The sequence below is a fragment of the Parasteatoda tepidariorum genome, chromosome 1 (genome assembly GCF_982258835.1).
Source record: "Parasteatoda tepidariorum strain Cologne lab strain chromosome 1, Ptep-v5.0, whole genome shotgun sequence".
NCBI classification, from domain to species: domain Eukaryota; kingdom Metazoa; phylum Arthropoda; class Arachnida; order Araneae; family Theridiidae; genus Parasteatoda; species Parasteatoda tepidariorum.
This window is the reverse complement of record NC_141755.1, coordinates 83701590-83713108: the sequence shown is the minus strand read 5'-3', so window position 1 is coordinate 83713108 and position 11519 is coordinate 83701590. Positions and strand designations below refer to the sequence as shown.

The 11519-nt window shown below is 31.5% G+C and overlaps 1 protein-coding gene across 1 annotated transcript in view; it reads right to left on the bottom strand.

The window, feature by feature from the left end:
- Positions 1 to 694: 694 nt before the first annotated feature.
- The window catches only part of LOC107443793 (uncharacterized), a 28761-nt gene continuing 17936 nt past the window's right edge, over positions 695 to 11519 (bottom strand). Inside the window, exons 4-7 of the mRNA XM_043040867.3 lie at positions 9908 to 9991; positions 7407 to 7526; positions 6228 to 6273; positions 695 to 2776 (exon numbers count right to left, since the gene is read on the bottom strand). Of these exons, the coding sequence (XP_042896801.2) occupies positions 1374 to 2776; positions 6228 to 6273; positions 7407 to 7526; positions 9908 to 9991 (1653 nt within the window). The 3' untranslated portion in view covers positions 695 to 1373. The remainder of the gene's footprint in view (positions 2777 to 6227; positions 6274 to 7406; positions 7527 to 9907; positions 9992 to 11519) is intronic.

The following is an 11519-nucleotide window of genomic DNA, read 5'->3' as shown; positions in this document are numbered from 1 at the left end:
ATTTTTCAGATTATATGTTTGTGGGAAATTCTGGTTTTCAAAATGATAGTTCTTAATACCACTCATTTCATTAAAAAATATAAAACTGAAAAATTAATCTTGCCGAATAAAAGGTTTTTATGCCATGCCCTAAGGCATCATGATAAAATTACCATATTTTACCACATTTAACAAATTGTATCACAAATTATAAAAATCTATCTTATTGCTGATTTTACCAAAAACATCCAAGCTTCTTGGTGTTCCCATAGAGCCAGAAACACGGTAAATTCTACCATATTCTGGTAGTTTTGATCCTTTCTTTCTCAATGTCTCTTATTTAATACTATCAACTTAACTGATAATTTGAACATTACTAAAACGCTAAAAAAACGTCCATCTTTAGTTCATATCTACAGGATTTCGCAAAAAATGGCGTGATTATGGAAATGTGGTCGGCAATGCTCACAGGCCGCCTTTATTAAAATTTTACCATTTTCTGGTAATTTTGACTATTCTTTTTTTCTTCTTGGTGTGAATTAGGCACCTGATAAAGCATTTAAACAAGAAGCCTCCTTACCAGAAACTAAAAAATTTCTTAAAACTTTTCATTTTTTAATAATCAAAAATTTAAAGCACGGAAAATAGAAAACTTAGAAATGGTTTGTTTAGTTCGTCAACAGTTCAAATAAAATAAAGTAACTGAAAAGTAAAGGATAGTCAAATATATTTTATTTCATTCAAGCAAAGACAAGTAAAATTAACAGGAAATATTTATTACTTTCTTTAAAAAAAACTATAACTTTTCAGACAATAAAGCTGTTTTAGCTGAGATAACGGAAGAGAATTACATTGATATATGAAACGATTTAATAGAAATCTTTAAAATGCATTATATTGATTCATTAATGTAAATTAGCAAAAATTAACTTGAATTTAAATCATAAATTTTAAAAAATGCTTGTACCTTATCAAATATAAAAATAAAGCTTAGAACTAAAAAAAAACTTTTAAAATAAATTCATTAGTTTTTGCAGTGATTTCAAATTTCTCGTGACCAGAAGCGTTATTAAATAAAAATACAATATTCAAAAAAAATTAAAAAGTAAAAACTTGATCATTAGTATTGAATTTTCAACTTCATACAAATTTTATATATTTTCTTAAAATACCATTTAAGTTTGCTATTCAAACCTTCCCGGAAAATACAAATTCATTGTGGAAATGTGCAAGCGAAACTATATTTCTGTGTAGTACTTAAACATGTTATTTATTTCATTGGAGAACAAATTGGAATGTTTTGCAGCTTATAGTCCAATCTAGTAAATTTAGAAATAATTCCAACAACAATTATATTTTTTGTTATAACGAACATTAATGACATTGTTTCTAAATTATAGCGAGCTAACAGCGCCACCAACCCCACCTACAGCTGAATTTCCTGAACTTCCTGCTTCTTGCAGCACACTTTGAGATGAACTTGAGGCAGAATTTGTCGCAGAACTTGCAGCGGATGATGCACGTTTTGTTGCACTTGTTACAGATTTGGAGGATGAACTACTTGTCGAGCTTGCTTTTCCTGTGGTATCGCTCAGAACAGAATTTACTGCCTTTCCTACTTTATCAAGTAAGGATGATGAACTTGTAGCTGAACTAGATGAAGAACTTGACGCACTTGAAGATGAACTACTTTGGTTTTCTATCAAATTGTACAATAGTTTTTCTAAGACACTTAATAAACCACCATTTCCTGATGATAGGTTATTCAGCGCTCCTCCATTTGACGTTTCTCCAGATCTATCAGCACCTAAAGCACTAGTTATTTCAGACAGCATATTGCTAGAGGTTTCAGACTTCGAGGTACTTAAGCCACTTAAAATTTCTGATAATAAATTGTTAGAGCTTTCAGATCTTGAGCTACTAGAACTTCCAGATCTTGAGATACTAGAACTTCCAAATCTTGAGCTACTAGAACTTCCAGATCTTGAGCTACTAGAGCTTCCAGATCTTGAGCTACTAGAATTTCCAGATCTTGAGCTACTAGAACTTCTAGATCTTGAGCTACTAGAGCTTCTAGAACTTGAACCGCTTGATCCACCCGAACCACCGTTGCTCTTACCACTAGAGCTATCGTCATTCAATTCGCCTAAGGAATCACTGTTATCTTCCTCAGAACTACTACTTTCTTCATCTGAATCACTGCTGCTTTCATCCGACTCACTGCTGCTTTCATCCGACTCACTGCTGCTTTCATCCGACTCACTGCTGCTTTCATCCGACTCACTGCTGCTTTCATCCGAGTCACCGCTGTCTTCATCTGAATTGCAGCACTCTTCGTCTGAGTCCCCGTTGTCTTCATCCGATGCACAACAATCTTCATTCGAATCACTACTATCTTCACTCGAATCACTACTATCTTCACTCGAATCACTACTATCTTCACTCGAATCACTACTATCTTCACTCGAACCACTGCTATTTTCTTCCGATTCACTACTGTCTTCAACAGAAATACTACTATCCCCCAATGAATCACTGCTGTCTTCATTCGAATCACCACTGTCTTCTTCCAAACTACTACTGTCCTCATCAGAACTATTATCAGATGATTCGTTATCATTTCCTATCGGATTATTACCACAACAAGCAACAGTCTGAGATCCTATACTTGGATTATTATCAATATTATTTCCTCTTACAACCCTTTCTGGTAGTGAAACATAACCTCTTGGGGTTGCAGAATCAGCTGGTGTTCCAATAGTGTTACTTAATCCACCTGCAAATGCCACAGGATATCCTAAAATTAGAATAAATAAATGTAAGATAAATAATGAGTGCAGATAAATGTTTATAATTACAGTCAATTTCGTTTAAAACTCTCCTCGATTTTTGAAATCTCTGCTCTTACAATACTGAATTGAAAATGCCATAGTTCAAGATTTTTAAAAAGAAGTAAAAGGAAGGTTTTATTATATAAGTGTTCCGTTCCACTCAATGACTCGTAACTCAAATACATAGAAACTTTATTTGAATATTTTTTTGATCTCTGCCTTTTTCATTTTGAAGTAGAGAGCCTTAAAGTCTAAGAAATGTAATGTTTTAATCTCTTGTTTGTTTTCAATGTATGGCAACAGAAATCAACTATATATGTACTAGTTTTAAAATAAGATATAATATACTCCTAACAACATGAAAATTAGCCCATCCTCTCTATTTGACTGTAAAATCCTCAAAAACTTTAATTTAATAGCAGAACAGTAAATTTATTAGTATTTAAAGTAAATTTATTAGTATTTAAAGCAAATTTATTAGTATTTAAAGCAAATTTATTAGTAAAGTAAATTTATTAGTATTTAAAGTAAATTCATTAGTATTTAAAGAAAATTTATTAGTATTTTAATTATAGAACAGTTCTAATTAAAAACAGCCATACAAAATGATACATCCCATTCTCTATCGTACATTCCATTTTACTTACCCAAGTCCACATAGGTAACACAAGCTAATCTTTAAGGCGAGGAGTTGTGACGTCACTGCGTTGATTTTAATCTTTGTTAAAATAAAGATGGGACTTATATATTTGAAATCTGGCTTTGGCGAATTATAATAAGTCAAGACAAAGAGATAACTTGATTATTTTATTAATTTAGCCAAACTTAATTGCTTATGCAGGGAGAGAAAAAATTCTTTATTTGAGAGCAATTATAAGCATTTAGTTTTTTCAGTTCTATAGGTATCGTTATGGCTACAAATGACGACCGGCCTGTGTAGGGGGCAGGGAACTGTCCTTGCATCAGAAAGGTCCTGGGTTCGAATCCCTGGCAAGGCATGGATGTTTCTTTCTCTCTCTCTCTCTCTCTCTGTGTGTGTGTTCTTTCTCCTTTGTGTGTGAATGTGACCCGCCCTATAAACGGGTTGTGGTTGTGTGAATGGCGTGGCAGAAGTCGAATTCCTGGCCACAGATGGCGCCACTGAAAAACAGGAACAATCGCACCCCCACTGCCTAAAACAGGCATACGACAAAAAAAATGGCTACAAATCATATAAAACAAATGAATTTACCCCTGTTTCCTGACCTCTGGAATTTCTGATCATTTTCTAAAATGATTCAATTTCGATGGACCCTTTCACTTAATTATTATTTATAATAATACAGTTATTATCATTAATTAATTAATTATTATTTTAATAGCTTAAAGTTATTTATCAACTCGATTTATTTATTTTTACTAGTTTATTTGTTACACGTTACACAAATTAGCCAAACTGGTGTGTCAAAAGGTGTGTGATTTGTTACACAAATCACACACCTCATGTGCGTGCCTATGACGCACCGTAAGAAATTCTTTCTGGTGTTTGCATAATGGAATATGGCAACGGGTGTTGTTTAGGCTCAGCAACACATCGCATAGCGTGCCAACAAGTTATTTTCCCCGATTGATCTCACTACAATCTGGATTCCGATGAATGAAGAGTGCGCGATAAACATTACAGAAGGGAACGTCTTCTTCCACACCGTGTTATCCATACCACACAAACGCCTAGCATCATGATGTGGGTAGCTGTTGGGTACAATAGTAGATACCATCCAGTGCGAATTGCTTGTAACCTCAACAACAAACGCTAAACAAGGCAAATCGTAGTGCAAAAGAACCTCTCTATTCTTAGATGCATTCCGGGTGGTTATTTCAACACGATAATGACATGTTTCTAAGACTGCACAAGCTCTCTTCAGTGCACAACAGGTTTTATTTCTTCCATGGCCTGCTTATTCCCCAGGTATATCTCCTATTGAGCATGTCTGGGTTTTTATCTGATAGCCACTCTCTCGTACAGCTCATTGGACACACAGTAAGAATAAACTTTGGCATCTAGTCGAAGCCATATGGAAAGCCTTTCTTTTTGCACTACATTCAGAATCTGCATGATTAAAAGGCACGACGTGTACAGGCTCTTATCGCTCAAAGCGGAGGACACATAAAATACTGATTGTGGGGAGAGAATAGTTATCGACAATTTCAACCTTCATCTATAAAAAGGTATCACGCCATAGAATTGAGTTAGCATGTCTTATATAGTAGTGAATCGGAATTGTATTTTTTGTAGTGGTAGATACACTACAGTACTCCCCCACCAGAATTATAGGTATGATAGAATTTGATGAACGGATACCACTAGTTGATTCATTGCCGTTTTGTGAGAAGACGGGAGAGCTGTATTAAAATCACCGCACTTTTTGAGTGCTGATCGTGAGAGCTGCATTGTGTTCGCGGTCGTGGTCGCTCCTGTGTTGCCATTAACAGTCGAGTGTGCACAGGCCAAAGTTATGTGTAATCGACATTGAGTAGCAACAGCGAGAGGAAGTGGATAATGTCGCAGTCACAAGTAGCAAGTCAACGGTTCAATGTGGACCATCCATCGAAGTAGGAGTGTACAGATCGAAGTTGGAATTACTATCAAAATAGGTGTGTTAATATCGAAGTGGATGTTTCTGTCTAGGTAGGCATGTTCACATTGCTTCCGGGTCACCAATGTGGGGAGAGTTGTTATCGACAATATCAACCTTCATCTATGAAAAGGTATCACGCCATAGAATCGAGTTAGCATGTCTTATATAGTAGTGAATCGGAATTGTATTTTTTGTAGTGGTAGATACACTGCACTGATTATTTAGTAAATTTGATCGTTTACTTTTAACTCTATCAATAATCAGTGGAATAAATTTTATTAATTTCTAACAATTCCTTCATGGTGTTGCAATTTTAAACAAAAATTAGCATATATCTGGTGATGTTCCACAAAATATTAAATAATCATAAAACATTGTTGTAACAAAACATTAAGATACAAAAATTTTAAACTTCAAAGTGGTGACTTTCGCTTCCACCTCAGAGGTGATGACGGAGTGATAAAAAAGTTAAAGGCATTCCAATATAGAATTATATCATTAAGAAAATTATACTCCTTAGAATTGCGCAGAAAAAAGCTTTATTAAATCTTCAATTGATATATTTGCAAGCTTTTAAATATCATAGCATTAAATTATTCAAAATATTAAAACTTAGCGTAAAGCATCTTTTCATACTAGTTAATTATCATCTAATACGCAATAAATCAAAATTAAATAGTAAACGACCAATTCATAATTTATAACATGTATTAAAGTAACTGGATGCAACATATTATAACTTTACGATTCGCATGTGAAATAAGCTTATATAAATATTTAAAAAAAAAATTTTACTTACGAGGTGAAACAGGATTTGGTGAAACACAAACTCCTTTTTGGCATAACTGAAAGAAATATTTAAGATTGCATCTTTGAAATTTTACATTTCTTTTTCATTACAAATAATTTTATTACAATGGGGAAATAATTTTAAAACAGAATTCTAGTGAAAAAAATATTTTTTTTTTTTACATTTGCAGTTTTACATAGCATTTTTACCTGAACTAATATGGAAAATGAAGAACCAGCAAGAGTGTAACTTGATATTGATATTCATATAAATTTTTGAATACATTAAAATATTTATTTTTTACTCTGTTTTTACTTTTCATAGATAAAAGTTCGAAACTCTAAAAAAACATAAGCTTATCAAAAAGATTTTGAAATGTAATATGGATTTCTTAATCAAATTTTTCAATAAGTCAAAATATAGTTTGTACAGTGTAAACAATCAACGTGAATCCTGATGCTTTTAATTTTAACCTAACCGAAAGAAAAATAAAAAATTTAATATACCAGCTCTTTATTTTTTATATTCAATTTAAAGGAAAAGTTAAAAATATTTATTTTCATTGAAATCGCAAAATATTTAAATTTTTGCAGTACTTTTAGCTGTTAAAAATCAGACCAAGAAGATAAAAACCAAAAGAAAATATTAAAAAGAATTTTACTCAAAACTTCACAATATTAAATAACAAATATTCATGAAACTGTTTTAGATTTTAAAAAAATTGTCTGCATTTCAATATTTCAAAAACTTTTTTTAAGAAAATTGTGTATGAAATTCAACTTTCTAATATTTCCACAAACTATTAATCAGTTTAATCTTAGAAAGATGATCGTGAATTTCTGCCTTATAATTTATGAAGCATTCTTTTAAATACCAAAAAAAAGAATTTAGAAGAAGTTTGTTTTCAAGATTTCATGCCTGGAATTTTTAATTTCAATAAAAAGATTCAGCAGTACATCATAGAGATCATTCACGGTTCCCGCTCGCTTAAATTTTTTCAAAAGTTTTTTTTCTTACCATTTTTATAAATTTAATTTTCCTCAATTTATTCGGTTAGTTTTTTCTATTCGGTTTATTCAATTTATTCGGTTTTCAACTTTTTTTCAGAACAGTTTCTCCGAAACATGTTGCTACTCTTTTACAAAAAAAATCAAATGAGTCATTTTATAATATACATATTTTACTTACTCCCAAATTACTGGAGAAACCAACAACACAAAGAGCATTCGTTGGCACATCTTCCACAAATATTTTTCCACAACCTTGAAATGTTCCAATACATTGGAACTGGCAAGTGTTAAACGGATCCTGAAAATGAAATATCTTAAAAATAAATTATTAAGGTTAATAATAATACAATTGAGGGAACCATCGTGCATAGACAGAAAAGTAAAAACTCTGTATGAATTTAATAAACTAGATGCTAATTAATTTACTTTTAATTTCTCTTTCTAAATTTTGAGATATTTCGTTTTCATAATCAAGTCTAAAGAAAATTATGAAGACAAATTTATCATAATTGTTGTCGTTGGCGTCGTATGCCGTTAAAGCAGAGAGAGTGCGATTGTTCTTATTTTTCAGGGGCGCAATCTATAACCAAGAATTCGACTTCTGCCCCACCCATACGTCACGCCCGTTTATAGGGTGGACCCATTCATACATCCATTCATTCGTTCAAACTTAATCTTGACTTGATCCAGAGAAAGACGAATCTCCAATTCTGTGGCCTAAGAGGTACTGATTTGTTATGGGAACATGGAGGACTTTGTGACCCGACAGATTTAACGTGCATCAGTCACCTTTTACTATATGGGGAGTCAGGTATATAATTTAACTACAAGAATCAAATTCCAAAAATAGCACTGGTGAACATTTTCTTCCATTGCATAAGGTTTTTTTAACAGATTTTTTATCCTTTTGTATCGCTGATTTCAAATCTGCAAACATTTTCTCTCTGAAGCTGCAGTATTTTAATGATATTTTTAATCTATTTTTGCCAAAATGTACAAGTTTCAGGACATTATATCTAACAGGAGTCACCTAAATGTTACGACAAACTTCTATCAAAGTTAGGGCACATCATTAGGATTAAAAGAGCATAAGAATCCACTACCGGATATATCGTCTTATGCCGCTACGGGTGCTTTAGGGTTATGAATTGTTTCTTCTGAACAAGTCATAATAGAGAAGCAACTTTATTTGCTTATGAGGCAATGGTTTATGAAGGCAATGGTTTCTGGGCATGGTTTACTAAGCAATTTCAACCCTGATGTTGTGCCTTAACTCACTAAACATTTGTCGCAACATCTATGCGACCCCCTGTAACTTACAACGTTTTTAAACTTGGCACATTTCTTTAAAAATACATATCGTAATAATAATTTCTTCTTTCTTCTAAAAATGCCATTCAGAAAAGAAAAAAAATCTGTAGCTTTAGGAGCCAAACTACTTTCAGACGTGAAATTCAAACACCCGAATCAAGTGAAATTAAGTGTTTGTAAGAATGCAACAAAAAAAATTTTCCCAAGTGTAATCGAATATAAACTTTTATTCCAAATACATTAGAAGAATTAAATGTAGCATGAATAAACTAGGGCATTGAGCGTTGAAGAGTGAATTTTTATTCACAAAGTATAAAATTAGTTAAAAATAACTTTTAAAACATTTTCTCTCTTAAAATACACTGTTTTTAAATTAGCATAGAATAATTTTAAGAAATTAAGCGTAAATGATAATGGATCTCAATGTATTCGATATTGCATGCCTACCATTTTTTTAACGCTTTCTGGTTTATATTCTTTGAAGTGGTTATTGTTTTCCAACTAATCAGTGGTATAATAATAATAATAAATAAATGGTTGTAATTTTCCAATTGTTAATAAGAATTATTTTAACTCTGCAAACACTTAAAATTTTAAAAGAGCAATGATAAGACTTGTATATGTTTATTTAAATTATCTATAGTAGTGGTCAAAATCATTATAACCAACTTTGTTAAACTAAGATAGTAATAATAACGTATAAGTTTTGTTACCTTTTAAAAATAATTGATGGTTTGAATTAATGGTATATTAGCAAATCCATATGCCTGTAGGCCTTCTCGCAAAGTTCACACATTATATTAGTTTAATCTTCGAAACTTTTTTGAATTATTCACGAAATTTTTTTTATAATTTACGAAGATTTACAAAAAGAATGTCAAATTATATTTTTTAGTTTCGATTGCGATTTTATTTATTTTAACAATTTAATTTTGATAGGTTATGAGTAACTTTTTTTTTCATAAGATTTCATATTGCATTAGAACACTGTTTGCATTTGAAAATTTTTATGATCCAATCTTTCATTTCATAAATGATGCATTTTGATATAAAAAATTATTAAAGAAATAATTTCGTTTCGTAAGTTTTAATGCGATCACTTTATTATAATAGTAATAACTTCGCATAATAAACGATCAATCTCATGTATAATCGAGATCTTAATTGCATCTGATCTTGGTTCAACTATTGCGTGCAATTTACAGAACCAAAATAATTTAAAAGCTCGAAAAAAATACAAAATGCCCTATAAGAAAATACAATAATCTGCTTATAGTTTTTTTTCATGTTCTGCGTAATGATGTTTCTACTTCACTGAAAAGATATGCAAAAAAATAAAAAAAAATAAAAAATAAAACTTATTTTTACCTCTAATCCTATAAAATCTTTTCCATATATTTTCTGACAGATACTGGTGTAACCAATATCACGGCATTGGCCACTATAGCAAATCTAAATTATTTAAAAACCAAAATTAAATAATTCCTTAAAAGAACATAAATATTAAAAAAAAATATTCATTTATATTTTTGTGCTTTTCAAAACATTGTAACAAATAATTACACGGACAAAAAGGAAAGTTCTTCCCAATTGTAATATTCGTTTAATAAAATATATTTTTGTACAAAAAATAAGAGAAGTATGAGATAAGGAAGGAAATTACACTATTTTACCATCTATATCGTTCCATTTCAAACTTGACCTCAGAATACCGAAATAAAATAATTTATGTCTGCTGGTGTTTATTTTTTATGCAGACTGTACAGCAGTTTAAAAAACATTACATAGGTTGCCAATTTTGGTAATTACATATAAACTGCTGTTAGCAAAAGTAAAAGTTAAAACATAGAATCTTTCCCAAAAGGAAAAGTTGTATTTAATTTATTATGGGTAACATAATCTAAAATTAAAATATTTATTTATAAAAAATTATCTAACTAGTAACCATATTTATTTTAGAATCAAATTAATTGTGAAATTTATTCACGCGTTATTTTAATATTCGTGATAATATTTAGTTGCGTCATTTTAAAGTTACAACTGCATATTTACTTTCGAATTTAAATACACTTTTTAATGTTTTATAACCGGTGTTGCACAGTTGACTCATTTCTGATAATACGACTATCGATGTTCAACTCCGTAACCTTATAATTTTCAATCCCCTCAGAAGACAAGGGAACTTCTGAATTAAGCATTGGTACGAACTAGCCTTCGTGGAGGACTTTTTTTATGAAATAAACCCGCATTTATGTTACATGGAGAGGAAAACCACAAAGACCTTCCACAGTTAACTCGTCACTAATGGGATTCTAACACATAATCCGTCTACCACTGAGGATATTTTGCATCAGCACTGTTATCAGTCATAGCCAGAGGCATAATTGGTGTCAGCCACAGCTGGGATTCAAACCAGGGTTACCTCAATGGATGAATGCTCTATCCCTTGAGTCAGAGTGGCTCAGACTATTAAACAGTAATTAATTAAAACCATTCAATTTTCTCTTTTTATTTTTGATGATTTAGTTAAAGATTTTCAAATCGATATCCATGCACGATCCACCGAAAGAAAATTTGTGTACGTCACTTCCAAGCAATTGAGATTACTAAGCATAGCCACACGCTTTACTTGTTGTTATTACTCAAATACACAACTGCAAAAACATACACAAATACAAAAACATACACAAATGCAAAAACATACATAAATGCAAAACTTACAAATACATATTACATATCGTTTGAATATTTATACGTATTTGAATAGTTCTAATTTATTGGGAAAAGCAGGGCTCGAAAAACCGCCCGTCCTAGGCGGTCAAAAATTCCCGGAGGGCAACGAATTTCTCGATTCCGACCCCCGCACGGACGGCCATTCTCGCGTTAATGTTCGTGATACATTTTCAATTTTCGTTATCTTACAAGAGTTTAGCTCCTCACTTCTGAAATGACCCTCTGATCTAGAAATAATTAATTCCTC